At 47.6% G+C, this 19,104-nt stretch overlaps 1 protein-coding gene across 5 annotated transcripts in view; it reads left to right on the top strand.

Annotated features, from left to right (window-relative positions):
- The first annotated feature begins 841 nt into the window (after nucleotides 1-841).
- kcnn1b (potassium intermediate/small conductance calcium-activated channel, subfamily N, member 1b) overlaps nucleotides 842-19,104 on the top strand; it is a 33,262-nt gene continuing 14,999 nt past the window's right edge. For 2 of the 5 annotated variants that reach the window (XR_003743224.1, XM_028962566.1), the window contains exons 1-3: nucleotides 842-1,186; nucleotides 14,356-14,847; nucleotides 18,210-18,305. Coding sequence is in view for 4 of the 5 variants with exons in the window: in XM_028962566.1 (XP_028818399.1) it covers nucleotides 857-1,186; nucleotides 14,356-14,847; nucleotides 18,210-18,305 (918 nt within the window). In the remaining variant the exon portion in view is untranslated. Of the gene's footprint in view, nucleotides 1,187-3,381; nucleotides 3,483-4,038; nucleotides 4,158-8,840; nucleotides 9,025-12,780; nucleotides 12,936-14,355; nucleotides 14,848-18,209; nucleotides 18,306-19,104 lie in introns of those variants that run through there. The other 3 variants (XM_028962568.1, XM_028962567.1, XM_028962569.1) reach the window with 3 other exon arrangements.

The raw sequence follows: 19,104 nt of genomic DNA on the forward strand, positions 1-19,104 counted from the left end.
GGGACGAAGACATTTTCTCTCACGTCAAATGGATGACCAGGTGTGTGTGTGGGTAGGTGTGGTAGTAGCCTAGTGGGTAACACACTCGCCTATGAACCAGAAGACCCGGGTTCAATCCCCCCTTACTACTGATTGTAAGTCGCTCTGGATAAGGGCGTCTGGTAAATGGTGTGTGTAAAATGGAAAATGTGCGTGTGTGTGTGCTGCTTACCTTATTTTAACACCCAGAAAAGCAGAATAATGCATCATGTCTGACTACAGAATTTGGGTTCGAGGTCAGGCCCCAAATTCTCTCGATCTCAATCCATCCCATCATCTGTGGGATCTTTACATTTACCTTTTACAGCATTTACCAGAGGCCCTTATCCAGAGCAACTTACAGTCAGTAGTTACAGGGACAGTCCCCCCCTGGAGACACTCAGGGTTAAGTGTCCTGCTCAGGGACACGATGGTAGTAAGTGGGATTTGAACCTGGGTCTTCTGGTTCATACCCACCATGCTACTAACACCCATCTTGTATGGATCATGTTATTACTGTTGTGTGAGTTGTTCCGGGGGACCTCTGTGTTCCTTTCTGTTCTCCAGACTCGGTGCCATGGATCCTAAACCCGAAGTTGTCCCCTCCGAGGGCGCGTCCGCCGTCCAGCAGCCACCGGAGAGGAGCTGGCTGATCGGGGATGGGACTTGTCGCTCCTGAAGGCGGCGTCCCCGGTAACGACCCTGTGACGTGATGAGGCTGGTCCTGGTCAAACCCACCAATGAGACGGGCCGCCTGGATTCCACCGGGGTCGCTCGCTCCGAACGGGCGGCGGCGGCGGCGGCGGACCAGTCTCAGGTCGGCGCAGGTGCGGTGGGGATGCAGCATCGCCATCCCGGAGCTGCACCCCGGCACCACGCAGCGCCCCCGGGTCAGGTCGCCCGCCCGGAGCCGCCCTGCCGCCCCGGGAGCCGCCAGCATCCGCCGGCGGAGCGGCTCCTCCTCCTCTCCGGGGAAGGGGACTCCGCGGAGCCGGAGCGCCGGACCCCCGTCAGCCTCCCGCGGGTCCAGCAGCGGCAGCAGCGGCTGGTGGGGAGCAGCCAGCAGCAGGTCTGGCTGCCGCAGCAGGACGCGGCGCCGAGGGGCTCGTCCGCGGCCAGCAGCACCGGGAGCAGCCGCCAGTGGCTGCGGGAGACCGGGGGGCAGCAGGTGAGGAGCCGCCGATGCCGCCGCCGCCGCCGCGGTGCGTCACGGGATGTAAAGTTTGGGGTGAACCGGGATGAACAGGTAGCCGCTGCCGAGTTCAGATCGCGCTGCGTGTTTTATTAAAAACAGTCATAATAAAGACGCTTCCGCCGCGTCGCGCTTTTCATAAAACGCGAGCGCGCGTCGCTATAACAACCGCGCGTGAAGCGCCACCGCCGCTGTGACGTCACCGCGCGTCTCTTGGTTTTAACGTCAATCAGAGCATCGTCGGAAAATGGGGGTCCAACAGGCTGCGGGGTGTAATGGCGCTCACTATCACACACACACACACACACACACACACACACACTCGCAGAGTGCATTCACTCATTCATTCACGTTCACACACAGAGTGCACACACACAAACACACACACACACACACACACACACACACACACACACAGAGTGCACACACACACGCAGAGTGCGCACACACTCAAACACACAGCGTGCAAACACACACATAGAGTGCACACACGCAGAGTGCATTCACTCATTCATTCACATTCACACACAAACTCAGAGTGCACATACACAAACACACACACACACAGAGTGCATTATTTACTTGTCCTGTTTATATACTCGTTAACACACACACACACACACACACACACACACTCGCCTGTAAATTGGCTTTAAAGACCTGAGATCCTCTGAGCGCCACTTCATTGTGCTTAAATGAAAAAAACGAACCCAGCTGATGTCTCATTTGCAGACTCTGCAGAGAGAAACTGGACATTGTTGATTCGTATTAAAACCCGCTCACCTGGAGCCAAAAAGGGAAAAACGTGTCCTGGATAATTCTATCGATAATTAGGGAGAACTTTACTTCAGTGCAGATATAAAACAGGCTTGGTAGGGCTAGACAGCACTGTGCATTGGTTTTAATAGTTTTTCATCTTCCAAAGTGTATCTAAAAGTGTAAAACACACAAAGAGTGTCAGTAATGGAGATGTCGATGTGTAGAGATGTTCTAGAAGAACTCTATAAAAGTCTACAGATGGAGAACAATATTGCGTTGCTGCTCGGAGTCTCTTTCACTACACACACCGCGTCACTGTTAAGTGGAAGAGAGGAAATTCTGCCGTAAATCTTTGGGTACATCAATATTTGAACAACATTTGACATACGGGGGTTTTGTTAACTAAATTGCTTGCAGTTTAGATAAAACGGTGGTTTGGTGCTCACGGCTTTTGCATCGTACTGTAGTCAAAGTCCACTTTATTGTCATCTCAAGTACACAGAGAGATTGTGAAGCTGTGGAGATTCACAGTGTGCAAAGAGACACGGTGCAAATGGAATAGCACACAACACAAAAAAAGGACACTGTGCATGTCGAGACAAACCAGCAATGACAGTATATCGGTGTGTGGATATACAGTACAGGCCAAGTTTGGACACATCATTCAACGTGTTTTCTTTATGAACCAGAAGACCCAGGTTCGAACCCCACTTACTACCATTGTGTCCCTGAGCAGGACACTTAACCCCAAGTTGCTCCAGTAGTTGCTCACAACTACTGATTGTAAGTCGCTCTGGATAAGGGCGTCTGATAAATGCTGTAAATGTAAATGCATATAAAACATGTTTCCACTTATTTCACCTTTTTTTGTAAAGTACATAACTCCATAGTTATAGTTCATTCATAGTTTTGATGCCTTCAGTGAGAATCTACCAACGTAAATGGTCATGAAGATAAAGAAAACACGTTGAATGAGAAGGTGTCCAAACTTTTGGCCTGGACTGTATATAGAATAGAGTGTATGTGGTACATGATATGCTATGACAATAATGGCAGTAGTAGTGATATGAAATGTTATGATGACCATAATTACCATAACTCAGCAGCACAGTGTGAGGTGGTAAGAGAGTAAAGTGCAGGTAGAAATACTTCAATGTTCTGGTATCGATGTCAAATATCCGTGTCATTCGAAGGCTCGTCTCTCTCTCCATCAGTGGACGCATGAATTCGTCTCTGTCCTGCACACGCAACAATAAGGAAGCCTCTAGATCCGGCGGATCCGGCTCTCCTCCTTGCCGAGGGTGGGCCGTGTTTGCCCTGTTTGAGGAATCGGCCGAGTCGACACCTTCAAAGCAAACACGGGCCGATCCATATCTGCCGCCGCCGGCTTCGCCCCGCACGCCGACCAGAGCGGAGCCTCTGGAACGTCAGTAAGGACAGCTCCTCGCCACGGGCCGTGGCTGGACACGCGGCGAAGATGTCCCAGGGGAGGCGTGGTCTCGCCGCTGTGGAGGTCGGTGACGCGGGTGCCATCGCCGAGGCCTACGCGCGCCGCGCTTGTCACTCCGGCTCCCTGCTGCAGCTGCTCTCGTACCGCCTAATCAAGTGTCATTTGCCGAGAGCGTAATTGGCCCCCGCGGCCACCCGGGTCCGGACCGTCTCCCCCCCAACAATCCTGTCTACATTTATTGGTATTGAAAAGGCTCCAGCGCTCCCGCTCTAATACAATCACGCCGGACCTCTGGAAGGCTTTCGCTTCGAGTCGGGACAGTAAGAGGGACGTGATTTATAGCCGCTCGCCACCGACGCCCCGGACGGCCGGCGTCGGGCTAATTCTCTAATGGGGGAGTTTTAAACTCGTTGGCGACGTGACAGGTCTTTATTGGGGATCTTAGAACAAATACCAGAACAAAAGCCCACGAGGGTGAGATATATGATTCAGTTGCATAAAAAAACAGAACTTACACAGAATGCTGTATCACGGCTGAGAAAGAAACTTCCTGGAAGTGTACAAGCCTCGAATGATCCTGATTAAAACATGAAAGTGTCAGTAATGTCGGTGGTGATATGTAGAGATGTGCTCTTTCATAGAAAATAAACAGAAATTGAGCTTTATTTGAAATTTTAAGATTATTAGGATCTTTTTTTGTCGCTCAGAATTCGAGTCGCATTTCTGACGCCTCTTGGGGTGAGTAAACAGTTGTTTCTAATTGTTTTTAGTGTTTATTGATTTGCATATGTCGTCTTTTAGTTGATAAGTAAGAGTTATTCGTCAACTTATCAACTTCTACACGCATATTCGCAAAAAAAGCGTTCTGGCAACGTGTAATCGACACAAAATATTTTTTATAAGCAACACAGTAGCCTAGTTTATTTTTTGCATAGCATTAAAGTAAAACTATACATGCAGTCTTATCTTCATTTTAGACATTTAGACATTCATCTAGACTCTTCTCCGTCTTGGCCCCTCGGTGGTGGAATGAACTTCCCCTCGAGGTCAGAACAGCTCAGTCACTGAGCACCTTCAAACGGCAGATCAAGACCTTCCTCTTTAGAGAATATTTAGATGAACTTGAAACCTTCTTATTGTCTGACTTACAGTATGTATAGAAACTACAACATATTGAATAAAAAGATTGTATTCATAGTTGGGGGTCCTAGTGAACCAGAACTGACCACTTCATCCATGGTAACATGGAAGCACGTTGTAAGTTGTCTGCCAAATGCCTTAAATGTAAATGTAAATTTTACGAATGAAAAAAGATTTTTTTCTCTTTCGTGGAAACTGGATCCAAATGGCTCTTTGAGTGCTGAAGGTTGCCGAGCCCTGTTCTAGTGGAACTGGGCGCCAGTCTCTCCCAACTCTGACTTCCTACTAGTAGAAGTCTACAGATGGAGAATAATATCGTCTCTTTCACTATACACACCGCATCACTGTTTCATGGTAAAAAGGAAATTCTGCAATAAAGGCTTCAGGTAAATCAATATTTGATCCTTTTGTTACGTTAATAAAATCTTGTGGTTTTGCTTTTCTCGGGTTTGTATCGGTGCCTTGGACTTTTTCAGCGTACCGTGTATTTTTGGGATTTTGCGATGGGAGAACCTGTGATATAATTTGTGGAATGTCTTGTCCAGCCCTGCGCCGCGTCGTGTTCCATTTGAAGTTGGAGGCCTGGTTGCGTGTGAGATGTTGTTCGTCTGTTTTTGACAGTCTGTCTTATGTGCGGAGATCCTGCTTCTCTCGGTTCTCTCCTGCCCTGTTCTGTTAGAGAACATGGAGTGCAGTACGTGAACGAGGAGCTCAGAAATACTTCACAGAGCTCTTCGCTGGCATGTGAAATGTCCTGTTTACTACAGATCTACACCAGCTGCCTGGTCCCAGACCCCTGAAAGGTATCTGCTGTGGCATCTGGCACCAGGACGTCGGTTATTAATGCATATAATATATAGTTATATATTATAACCAGTTCAACTCACCAGTGCGCGGCGGTTTTAAAGTTGTGGCTGGTTGGTGTTTTTAGCCGCAGGCTGTATTTAACTCCTTCGCCATGGTAACTGCTAATGTCCCTCCACCCACTAGGTCTTCTCATGGCCAGATATTTATACGTGCAAAGTTGTGATGGTGACGGGTGGCTTTCTGCAGACTGTATCTGGGCAGGCTTCCTGCTTGAGTGCATGCGTGCATGCGGCTGCAGCTGCGTGAGCCCCAGCGTGTCAGGAGCTGCAGGGTGGTGCAGCTGGGGCGGGAGAGCTTCATTTGTCCTTCCTCAGCGTCTCTCTCTCTCTCTCTCCCCTGAAGTCGCCTCTCTTGTTAGCGCCTCGCTTAAAAAGCGCAGCCCCACTTAAACGGAGGCCAATTTTTTGGTGGCGGCCCCAAGGCACAGCGCTTAATTTCATTTATAAAAAATCCATGCTGGAAAAGCAGAGCTGGGGCTTTTTTTTCCACGAAATGACATAATCTAGTGAGGTAGTAAATGTATTAAAATTGATAGAAACACCCGTGACTTAACGGGGATGCCCATCGGGATGCTCCTCTGCAGGCTTCTTCAAGGAAAAAGGACGTTTGTGCGTTGAGCATCAACGTTTCCGCCGCATTTAGTGAACAGTATGAACTGATAAGTGGTGGTGCTTTCCAGAGATCGAAAACTTGGTCTTGCGCTTCGCGGCGTCTGGGATGCCCTCCATTTGATTTTCCGCAAGGATTCCGGAATATGCCGACCGGTCATTAGTCTTGAATAGGAAACTAAGGAAACGGGGAACCAAACATTCAGAGGAAAGAACTTCTTTCTTTTTTAAATTCAGATAACGCTGCATGTTACACGTTCATCAGAGACGCTGCATGTCTGGGTAAGAAATCCTCATTTTCTTTATAACTCTTTATATAAACATATATTTATGAATATACTTAAGTTTGTGTTATATGATGTAACCTTTTATTTATTATATTTAATGTCCAGTGAGGCAATCAGATTTTGAGCTGTAACATTAGATTGTCAAGTATTAATTAAAAATAAATAAATAACTGAATTTGAGAAAGAAAATATGCGGAGCGTGTGGTGGATGTATGCTAAGGATGCAATAAATTTGTTTGCTTGAGATCATGAATCTGCTGTACAGCTGGAACCGCTGCCGCCGCTTTTTATGAACTTTTTATGACAAGATTAGGTCTGAATTCCGTGCGATGTAGATAAACAGGATGCGGCGGAGCGGGTGCAGGAACCAGGGTCCCGTGCATCACTTTTCCCTCCTCCCTCCACACCAACATTCTGCTCCTGCTCCGTGCTTTTTATGGAGCAACTGGAAATAATCTCCCAATTTCCCCACAAAAAACCATGTCGGTCAACCTGAGACCCTCCCAGGGCCGTGGGTTTGGGTTCAGATGCCGGCTGAGCTCCTCCAAAACCGCGGCCTTATTAGTCATTAAAGATGCATGCGAACCCCTTCTCTCATTAGCGAGAGAAATATAGATTTGAATATATTACCTGTTCCGCTTTTGGACACGAGTTTAACGGCTTAATTAACGTTTCCGGCTGCAGATGATGAATGTATTTTTGTGCCCGGCTTCTCCTCAACCTCTTCCCTCCGTCAGAATTTTGTTGTGAACCGGTAGCTAATAAACGTTTGTTCATTATCCACGAAGGGCTGTGGTGGCGGTAACGCGCAGCTTCCCTGCAGTTAATGGCGGCCGGTGTGGGCAGGGCGGCGCAGTTAGCGGCTACCATTCCGGGGAACGAGATTGCGGGAGATGTGGGAAACCCGGGCCGGGCCGGGCCGAGAGGAAGCCGCGACTCACAGATTCAATCATAACCTCTCAGGTTTGCCGTGGACATTTCATTACGGGGAGGAGGAGGAGGGGACGCCGCGAGGAACAGAGGGTTTGATGGGAGATCTAAGCGGGTGCAAATTCAATGTCAAAATAGATTTTCCAAATTGGATTTGTATGGACTGAAGATTGCCGAGGGCAGAGAGACCCTCGGAAAGACAGAATCCGCCGCGCGTGCTTCTGCTTCTGTCCGTTTCCGTCTCCACAACCACAACTTCTTTTGCAGCCTGGCCTGGACACAGTTCACTATGCCAATATCAGGGTGGGCTTTATTTTTTTAACGTAACTTTAAAATATTGCCGTTGAACTTCTTTTAGATGAAAAAATAAATCATTGTTCTCTATTTATTACTATGTTATACAATAATCAGCAAGGGTTTCATTTTTCATCTTCATTACTTGCCAGTAAACTGGATACTCGTAAGTGTTGATAACATTTCACCAAAGGAAATATCCTGATCTTTTGCTTTATAGATTTTTTTTTTTGTCCCAAACGTTATACAGTTACACGGTGACCCGTTATACAACATGATCAGCTTGTGTTTCCCATGATGACAGTGTCCAATATTGTCATAAATATCCCTATAAAACCTGGATGAAATCAGAAGGGACCGTAACCTGGAACACAGTTCTAAACAAAGCAGGGACTCTGTCCCAGAGCTGCCAACTCCTCATCGTCTGATGAAGAGCGTGAGTCAGTGGGGCAAAGGACGCGTGAAGCGCGTGTAGAAATGTCACGATAAACTGGTGTGGGGTGAACTGTGGAGGGTCGGGCGGCGCTGTGGACGTCCTGAGAGACGAGACGAGAAGAGACGAGAGCGCAGCCGTGTAGGAGGACAATCGGAGCAGAGGAGGCATTAAAGACATCAGCTATGGCTCCAGAACACCACGGTTCTTCCCAGGCACTTCGTATCGAGACCACCTCATCATAATTCAAATCAGGGTGTCTGTCATCTCAGAAGCTCAGCTCTGCTGATATAACTGCTGGATTATGTTGCCAACAGAGTCATTTTTTGCACTTGCGCGTGTTTGTAGTGGGACGCCTGAAGACGTGTGTGATTTATCTGGCACCCGTTTCCACTAGACTCCATCTAATCAGGTGGAGGAGCTCAAATGACTGAGCAGATGTAATAATTTATAGGTGCAAATACATATTTATGCATGAATTGTCCTCTGTTTTACATATAATTTAATTTTGCTGACGATATTGCGTGTATAGTACCAGCATAGAAAATCAAATGATTCCAGACAACATAGTTTCATCAAGTCGAGAACTGTACGAGAAACCTTCATACAGTTCTCCACGGGACCTCGACTCCGGCCGGCGAAGCAAGTCCCCCATCAGCTTATCGAGTTGAGGCGATGTGGGCAAGTTTTTTCCGTCTTTTTCTGGCAGCTGAGAACATATACCGCACATTACGGTGCAAAAACACAGCGGTGCTTCGTTCAAACGGGTTCGATGTGAGCTGATGTGGTCTTTACACGCCTCCCGGTGTGGTCCACGAGAGAGATTCAAGTCGCGCTAAGAAAACGCTCGCCTATAGAGACATCAGATCCGGGCGGCTGAGCCACGCTGAACGGAGGCTGGCAGACTGGCAGCTGGCAGGCCTGCTGGCGGCGCGTCGGAAGGATGCGGGGCCTTGTTGCCATGTGAGCAGGTAGCCATGTGGAAAACGGCGACTGTTAGAGTGTTCCTGCTCTGCGAATACGTTGACTGATGTTCATGAAATGCAGTAAGTAGGTAGGTGGTAGGTAGGTATCTTACCAGGGGGGTGGTAGTAGCCTAGTGGGTAACACACTCGCCTATGAACCAGGAGACCCAGGTTCAAATCCCACTTACTACCATCGTGTCCCTGAGCAAGACACTTAACCCTAAGTTGCTCCGGGGGGGGGACTGTCCCTGTAACTACTGATTGTAAGTCGCTCTGGATAAGGGCGTCTGGTAAATGCTGCAATGTAAATGTAGGTAGGTAGGTAAGTAAGTGGTAGTAGCCTAGTGGGTAACACACTTGCCTATGAACCAGAAGAACCAGGTTCAAACCCCACATCGTGTCCCTGAGCAAGACACTTTACCCTGAGTTGCTCCAGGGGGGCACTGTCCCTGTAACTACTGATTTACAGGTGTCTGATAAATGCCGTAAATTTAAATTTAGGTGGCAAGCAGGTTTACCACTAGGATACTCGCGCCTTGTGATTACATCGCAAACGGATGGGAACTGTCGGAATTGTCGCAAGGCCACAGCTTCATCATTCGAAGGAGTCACCTAATCCGCCTTGACTTTTAAATTGTACCTGCCGCCCCACCCTGGGTGAGGCCCTGCCCTGCGCCCAGTGTCCCAGGATGAAAATTTTACAATATAGGTGCGACGATGAAATTGTTTTTAAGGCATATTGCCTGGTAGAAACTGATGATCCGTCAGGTAGCTGCAATCCTTTGTGCTGAAAACAGTAGCGGTGCAGCTGATGAAGGTCTTATGTAGCTTTGGGAAGCAAAAATGTTGCATAATTACTCTTTTACAAGCAAATTAGACACATGTCCTAGGATTGAACTGTTCGATGGCACCCATGAAGTTTTTAAAAAAGTGTGTCTGAATGTACGGCACTAATCTACGGTATTGCCGAGTTTAACGTGTGGCTGAGAGACCGGCGACCCCACCGGACCGTTGCCAGTCACTCTGGTCGTTGCTCTTAATATGAGCTCTATGCGGTAAACTCTTAGCACCGCTGCCAGGAAGACTTGGTGGCCCCTCCTCAACTCCTGCTGGCAAAGACCTTGAGGGATGAACTGTCGAGTTTACGGCTGCACGCAATCTTTCGTCTCGAAGATGCTAACTGCGATAAATGATTGACGCACCAATCACATAAGTGGGACAGTGGGATTGAACTGGCTGCGTTTATTGTTTACGGGACACAGAAATAAAGTTTGTGATGTCATACTTAGCAGTCAGGAAAAAAAAACGCAGGTAACAACTGGCTGTTATAAAAATGTGCAATTACATTTACATTTAAGCCATTTGGCAGATACCCTTATCCAGAGCGACTTTCAAGTTACTTACAACGTGCTTCCATGTTACCATCGATGAAGTGATAAGTTCTGGTTCATTCAACTATGAATACAATCTTTTTAGTCACTCTTGATGTAGATTCTGTACACCAATTAGACAATAAGAAGTTTACAAGTTCATCTAAATATTCTCTAAAGAGGAAGGTCTTGAGCTGCCGTGTGAAGGTGCTCAGTGACTGAGCTGTTCTGACCTCGAGGGGAAGTTCATTCCACCACCGAGGGGCCAAGACGGAGAAGAGTCTAGGTGAGCGTCTTCCTTTTACCTTCAGAGATGGAGGGAAAAGGCAAGCAGTACTGGAGGCTCGGAGTATACGAGGTGCAGTGAGAGGTGTAATAAGGGCTGTGAGGTAGGATGGGGCTACTCCATGTTTGGCTTTGTAGGCCAGCATCAGTATTTTGAACCTGATGCGTGCAGCTACTGGGAGCCATTGGAGGGAGCGTAGCAGAGGGGTGGTGTGGGAGAACTTGGGAAGGTTGAAGATTAGTCGTGCTGCTGCATTTTGTATTAGTTGTAGAGGTCGGATGGTACATAGTGGTAGACCAGCTAGAAGAGAGTTACAGTAATCCAGTCGTGAGATTACTAAGGACTGAACCAGTATCTGGGTGGCCTGGGTTGACAGATAAGGGCGGATTCGTCTGATATTGTAGAGAAGGAATCTGCATGAGCAGGAAAGGTTGCTGATGTGAGTTGAGAAGGAGAGTTGGTTGTCTATTGTTACTCCAAGGTTGCGGGCTGTTGTAGAAGGAGAGAGCTGTGAGTTGTCCAGGTAAATAGCAAGATCCTGAGGTGGCGAAGAATCTGCTGAAATGAATATTAGTTCAGTTTTGGTGGGATTGAGTTTGAGGTGATGGGCTGCCATCAAAGACGAGATGTCGGTTAGACATGCAGAGATTTTGGAAGCAGCATGTAGATACGAGGGAGGGAAAGAGAAGATGAGTTGTGAGTCGTCGGCATAGCAGTGGTAGGATAATCCATGTGAGGAAATGACCTCACCGAGTGATCTCGTGTAGAGGGAGAAAAGGAGAGGACCTAGCACCGAGCCTTGAGGGACACCAGTGGAGAGTCTACGTGAGGTAGAGGTGGATCCTTTCCAAGTCACTTGGTAAGATCGCTCATCAAGGTTGGAAGCAAACCACTGCCATGCTGAGCCCTGAATTCCAAGCCTCTTCAGGATTGACAAGAGAGTCTTGTGGTTAACTGTGATTAGAGTGTTACTTAATTGAATAACTGACATTGGATGTGTAAAACAGGAGGTGGAACTTCAATCTGTGCACCAATCACACTTGTGTCAGATGAGAAGTTGACCAGTTTACTTAGAGAAGGACAGGAAGCTATCAATGAACTCCACAGTAGTCGTGATTAGAGAGTCCAGCCAATCAGAGCCATTCATCACATGCCTTTGGTTTAACAAGTTGCAAACAAAGTGCCAAATCAGATTAAATGTGGCCATCACATCAGCAGTGTGTTCGCCAGAGATCTACAGTAGCATGTATGACCTGTTTACCGCCGTCGATACGGGAAGAAGCGCGATAAGGCCTCAATGCATAATTCAGATCGGCCAGCTGTTATATGAAGCACCTGGACACTGATTTATGAGCATGGAGATGGAGATATTAATATCATATTAACCCGGGGCTACCGCGATGAGGCGTGCCCGAGTAACCTGGGCATTAGATGCGCACCGCGATACGGTGATGTCTGCGTGCCACATGGACCGTAGTGACGGTGACAGTTCGGCCCAGTCCTCCCACTGCACTTGTTGAAGCAGGAGATCCGATTGCCACGCGCTGCCTCTGCAGTGGCAAAACGTTTGAATGCAGAGGCTCATCCAGGAACAGCTCGGCGGAAGAGCCACATTCCTTTTCTTTTTTCCCCCCTCGATGTCAATATAGGCCCATTAGTGGAACACAATCACTTCACAGTGACGAATGAGACGTGGCGCATGCCAGCTCCGCAGCCAGAGATGTGACTGGACTACATTTAACCCCGGCCGAAATCGGCTGGCAGCCTCATCAGCTCACGTTTGCACCGGGAACGTGGACGCGAGCGGAAAGGTGCAGGCGCCGACCTGACACGAGCAGCAGCTACTGTCCACACATGATGCGGTGTGGGCGTGTGCGGTTGCAGACGTGATGTAGATATTTACATTTACAGCGTTTACCAGAAGCCCTTATCCAGAGCGACTTACAGTCAGTGTTTACAGGGACAGTCGCCCCCTGGAGACACTCAGGGTTAAGTGTCCTGCTCAGGGACACGATGGTAGTAAGTGGGGTTTGAACCTGGGTCTTCTGGTCCATAGGCGAGTGTGTTACCCGCTAGGCTACTACCACCCACAGATATTGGTATGATGGTGACTTTGTGAGTCGAAGGGAGCCGATATTCCGTTACGAGGGCTTTATTCTTGTTTCCTTGACCTCAACACAGACAACATGGGCAGCGCCGAGGAGCCATGTAGGAGGACAACCACAGCAGAGGAGGCGTTAGAGAACATCACAGAATCATTTCACATTCGTCCGGAAATACAACATCATCCGGATTTCACTTCATCTTTTGCACTGAGACCCGTGCTGACTGTAGAGGTGGGCGTGGTTTGGTTTGGTGAATGGAGGATTTCTGTAATTAAGGTCTCATTTGCCCCTCTGTATGATAAATGTACTTTCAGTACAAATCATCCTACAAACTCTGCGTAATGTGGGACAATTATTCAAATTAGATAGTAATCCTGACATAAATATGTTATATATCTGTTGTACGTATGTAAAGGCCGGTGCGTTATTTAACTCTATGAACTCCCATCTGTCCGAGCCACATTGGCCGATATCTGTTCCGCAGCATTTTCATCATCCGTAAAATGTCCGAACTGAAACACTATTGTATTATTTTTGTACGCTGCGTGTACGCCGTGTGCCATGTGTGATGTAACGTGCAGAATAAGTGGTTTCACTGGTGACTCAGTGCAGTGTGGGTGATTCTCGTCACCCTCCATGCACCTGAGCACCATGCAATACTCTGACGTTGCCGTCGTGCTTCATTATGAACCCGTTTTTATTACGTGAACGGCACCGGCCCGTAATAACTGCGACAAAATGAGCGGTGTAACTACGCAGACGATATTACGGTGGGCTGATGTACGGTACCTTGCGCAAGTAACAGAGCCATCCATTAACCTGTCTCCGACAGGCCGGGAGTGGAGCGCCGAGATCTAATTTTAAGCCGCTTTTAACATCCATTAGGAATTTTCTGAGGACGAATGTATTCATATAATGCCGTTTCTTGGGGGGGGGGTCTGTAGTTTGCCGAGTGTTCCTGCCCTTTCCTCTCCAACTGCCCCCCCCCTCGTTTTCGCTCTCTCGGTGAGGCAAGAAACAAATGGCAACCTAAAACAAATCCGCCTCTGTCCCTCTTATTCTGTCCGTGTCCTTTCGCTCTCTGTGGCTGTGTTGAAATGGAAAAGACACTTACACACAAACTCACGAATGTGGGCTCCATCAAATGAAGTAAAATACCGGGCTTTTGACATTTAACCCCTCAGACACCAAAGATTAGCAGCACTTTCTAAAGCTCTCTAGTAGCCCTTCATTGACTAAATGAACTAAGTTGAGTTTTATTCCACTTATTTCAATATAACAGTCAGATTAAGACACGTTACTCTGTTTTATACATTTTTAGATTCAATTGAGAGTCCATTTTGTTCCCAGTTGTATAACTGTGATGGGCGTGGCGGTTGCCATTGGTGGCTGAGGTTGACTTACTCTGGTACCCACCCACTTGCGTGGTTATAATTGCCATCATTGGCGTTCTCACACCCCCTTTACTATGTACAGTAGAACAGTTTGGTCGCCTGTTCAAGATTAAGCACAAAACAAGTAACTCAAAAAGCCTTTAGTGGTCTCAGTTGAATACAGGTCCATGGGGATTTATGATCTTTGACTTCTTATCAAGAATACTTTGAGATGTATTCTTCAATTTTTAATTGCCCCTTTCTATTTTCCCCCTCAGGTAAATGTGGATGCCAAAAAGCTGAGCCATGCTGGATCCACGTCCTGGGTGTCCGAGAGGAGCCACGTGTGCCCAGAGATAGCCATGAACAGCTGCAAGTACAATGGGGGCGTGGTTAGACCCCTGGGCAGCCTGGGGGCTTCGCGGCGTAACCTGGTGGAGCTCGACCCCGAGACCCAGCCCCTCCAGACCCTGCACAGCTCCGGCCTAGAGGTGGTGGTCTCCAAGGGCACCGGCGATGAACCTGGCAAGGCGTCGCCCGAGAGCTTGACGCGGGAGTCAGGGGGCGGGACTGGGTCTGCAGAGGGCGTGCGAGGGCGGGCCGGAAGGGCACCTCAGAAGAAGAATAAGGACATTGGCTACAAACTGGGCCACCGGAGGGCACTGTTCGAGAAGCGCAAGCGTCTCAGTGACTACGCCCTGATTTTCGGGATGTTTGGGATTGTTGTCATGGTGACAGAGACAGAACTGTCCTGGGGGGTTTATAGTAAGGTAAGTCCGGGCCATTTATGTTAAATTAGGTTCTGATGCCGTCAATGAATCTGAGCAGCAACAAATGTCCGCTAGAAAGAGGGGAGCGAAATGAACGCCTGCGTTAAAAAGACGACTGAAATTTCCCGTGCAGCCCGGTGTGGAAATCGCATTTGTTTGCAAAAAGGTGTCCCTATAAAAGATAGAATTATAAGAGCTATTATTGGGATTCATTGCTCTTGTATCAAAGGCTCAAATTTAGTTGTTTTATGGCACATTAGAGCGTAGGCTGCTTTATAAGAAATAAGAAAAGATTCCCTTTATTTGACTGAAACCATAGTTTTTAGGCTCTTTGGATAAAAACAGCACGTTTGCTAATGTCGCAGTATTTACGTCTCCAGGATGTACAGAAATAAACTGCTCAAATCAAAGAAAGACGTTTTTCTGATTGATCTAGGAACAAGCTTGCCAGCTTTTTGTTTAAGTGCAGTTATTTCTGACACCCAGAACATGGACATTAATGAAGCTTCCATCTCTACACGCCTAATACCATGTGTACATGTCACGTGACAAACGTGATTTTTGATGTAGACAACCCTAACCCACGCCCCCAAAACCAACACCAACATTGTCATTATCGAGCAATAGTGAATGTGACATTGTCTTGAATAACAGCGTATAATAATGCTCCTACACTGAATGCACCAGCATCCTGTTATTGTGCACAGGACATTTACATTTACAGCATTTACAGCATTTACCAGACGCCCTTATCCAGAGCAACTTTCAATCAGTAGTTACAGGGACAGTCCCCTCGGGGACACTCAGGGTTAAGTGTCTTGCTCAGGGACACAATGGTAGTAAGTGGGATTTGAACCTGGGACTTCTGGTTCATAGGCAGGTGTGTTACCCGCTTGGCTACTACCGCCCAGTTATGACTGTTGCGCTAGTCAGGGCAGATGCATCCAGGTGAGGCTGGTTGCAGGGGATCCTGCATGCTGCCGGCGAGGCGAGGGCGAGGCGAGCTCACGCTATCGTCATGGCGAGCGGGCGGCCACTCCGCAGCTGGAGCTCAGGCAATTACAGGCCTGTCTGGGGCGCGTCACTCTCTCTCTCTCTCTCTCTCTCTCGTCGGTTCTGTGTCTGCCTCACACACTCTGCCCTCCTTCCCTCTCCTGTCTCTTCCCCTCTCTTCCCATCTCTACCACTCCGTCTCGCCCCTGGGCGTGAGCGATCGAGAGAGAGAGAGAGAGAGAGAGAGAGAGATGGAGGGGAGAGAAACCAGTGCACTGGCAACCCCGGCGACACCCACCTACACCCGCCCTGGATTTCTTTACAGAGCATCTGAGCAACAGATATTTGCGTTTTAAATGTTTTTTTTTTTTAAATTACTATCTCTTTAAAGCCCTGGCCTAATTTTAGCCCCTAAACAGCATCAATAGCAGCAGGCAGCACTGGTGTTCAGTGTCGCGCGAGAGCTTCGTTACACAAGGATATTCTACCTATCGGGTTCTTAGCGTAGACGAGCTTGTTAACTCGCGCTAAATAATTGAAGGAGGGTATAATTAAGAGCAAAGCCTCGCCCGTCCCCGGGCCACTTACGGGAGGGCGGGGCCCAGTCACGACTGCGTCTGTTGGTTCACACGCATGAATCATTGACGATCGAACCAGCTCGCCCCGCGGGTGCCCTCTTCCACGCACACGAGGGCCGAGCAGGTGGCACTTGGGCCCTCGCAGGTGCCCGCGGCCGGTCAGCAGTTAGAGTTACACCGTGCCCGGACCAGCCATGTGGTGGCGAGCTGGCAGGAGGGACGCTGGGCTAATTGGCTCTGGTCCCTCATTGTCTTATTCGTTACCCGCCGTAATGAATAACAGGCCGCTGGCCCGCCTCCTTGGGCCGAACACACACACACTCGCTGCGGCCCCACGTCCGGGTGTGTGTGGGGGTTTCTGGACACCGTGGAAATAAGCGATCCCCAGACGCGTCCCCCTGAGGAAGATGCTCGTAAGATGAATGAGGCATTTTCCAGTAGCATCCAGAAAGCTGCATTAGATGGGGGTTTGGTGGGTGGGGTGGAGTCACCAGCTCTTGTCTCTACGCACCACGCCCATCCATTTCACTGTTATACGGAATTAAATTACAGGTGACTTGACTGAAAAACAAAGTACAAAAAACGAGGGCCTTTTATGGGGCGGGTTTACGAATAATAACTTATTGATATTTTTGGAAAATGCTAAATTGGCCCAAATTAAATGAATAATGCAAAATTGAAGTTTAGATATATATATACGTTTAAAATATATATATATATGTAAAATATTTTATTTTTTGTCCCTCAAAGATTTTAAGTGCAAAGTGCTGTGTCAAACTGAATATTTCTTCATCGACGTAATAAACAGATTACAGCAGATTTGATTGGTGTATTTTCATTACCTCAATGCTAAAATATTAGGTGTGATAGATTAGCGGCTTGCATGTTTAAACCCATGCAACTGAATGGACCAAAAATTTGTCTCTCTTTTTAGATGAACATGAACCCAGTTCAAGTATCATCCAAAAAAAAGTTTACTAAACCAAACCAAGCCGGGGCCACTGAAGGGCCCCGTAATGGTTTTAAACAAAAAATTATGATGTTGACCTTTAAAAAATATATATATTTATGTAATTATATTCAAAGATGTTAAGGGCAATTTTAACAGCAAAGTGCTGTGTCACAGCGAATATTTCAGCATTGACGTAATGAACAGATTACGGCAGATTTGATTGGTTTACTTACGTTACGTTAATGCTAAAATATTAGGTGTGATAGATAAGTTTGGCCAGAGTTCACTTTTTACAGTGCATTTGCCAGATGTGTGCTGTCCAGCTCAAATTGTTTTAACCAATCGGTCCTCTGTTTGTAAGAAATTATACAGGATTGTTGGTTTTTGTGAACTCTTGTCACCGTAGATGTACGGACGTCTGTGCCGCCGCACGACTGACCTTTCCTGATTAATCTACGGGGGCCAGGGGCGGCAGCAAGCGGCCACGTCGCTCCGTCCTCGGCTTATTTTCATTTCATTTGGCTCCAACGAGCATCGCTCACGCATCCGATAGGTCACTGTTTTTAGTTATGCGGGAGACATCGGCGTCCGTGCCATGAGCTCGTGGCAAGACGTCCATAGGAAGGGAGACGAGGGCAGCGTCGTGCTCCGACCAAATCAAATAATGCGCAGTGCTGGGCTGTGCGGAGTCGTCGATACCTACTCATGTGCTAAATATAGCTAACGTTGTTATGTCCCACTTACCACCCCCCCCACCGGCACATCCATATTTCCCATTTCCACTGCCGTAAAATGATTTGTAATTGATTACTGCAGATGTCTCTGTGTTTCCTCTGCAGGAATCTTCCTACTCATTTGCACTGAAATGCCTTATCAGCCTCTCCACTGTTATATTGCTCGGCCTCATCATCATGTACCACGCCCGAGAAATCCAGGTGAGCTGTGCATGCTGGGAAAAAGGCCCGTCGGCCCTGTTCGCGTGTAATGTCAGGCAAATGTACAACGTGTTGCTACTGTCCATAAAAAAAATAAATAATTTCACGGTTTTGAAAATCTATATCAGTTTGATCATTGTGATTTGCATAATTATATTTTAGAATGCACTCAGTGTATGAGTCTATTCTTGGTGTAATTTATCTATATATGAGTCACATGATGGGAAAATGTAGGAATCGACCAATGTGCACGTTTTCTGGATAGGTTTAAAGTCCTAACGAACTATGTTACCTGTATTAGCGGCTTGCATATTTAAACCCATGCAGCTGAACGGACCAAAGATTTGCCGATTCGCTCTCAAACCAAGCCGAGTAATTCATGCAGTAGCTCCCACACTGAAGGGCCCCGTAACGGTTGGTCCAGTTTCTACGGCACTGAGAGCAGCTTCAGAAGTGTCCTTAGAGCAACTTTCAAGGTCTTCAACGGCCCTCGTCAGTATGAACATCTCATTGACATTTACATTCCACTTTCCTCTCCCCTGCCACAGAGCCGTCTGATGGTGATTTATGGTCACATTATTACGAGACGTAATCTAATGAAGCCTTATTAGTGTTTAGGTGGTGTTTAACTGGTCATTAAAATTACACTTTACATGCGACTGGCTAAATGCTGGACAAATTGGACAGAGCTGCCTTCTTTATGCATGGTAATCATATGCCGGTATATAAAGTGAATAAATGCCTGAATATTTCACCTCAGCGCCATTTGGCCGGAGTGAAACGAGCCCAGAGTTTAAGG

This window comes from Denticeps clupeoides, chromosome 19, assembly GCF_900700375.1.
Source record: "Denticeps clupeoides chromosome 19, fDenClu1.1, whole genome shotgun sequence".
NCBI lineage: Eukaryota > Metazoa > Chordata > Actinopteri > Clupeiformes > Denticipitidae > Denticeps > Denticeps clupeoides.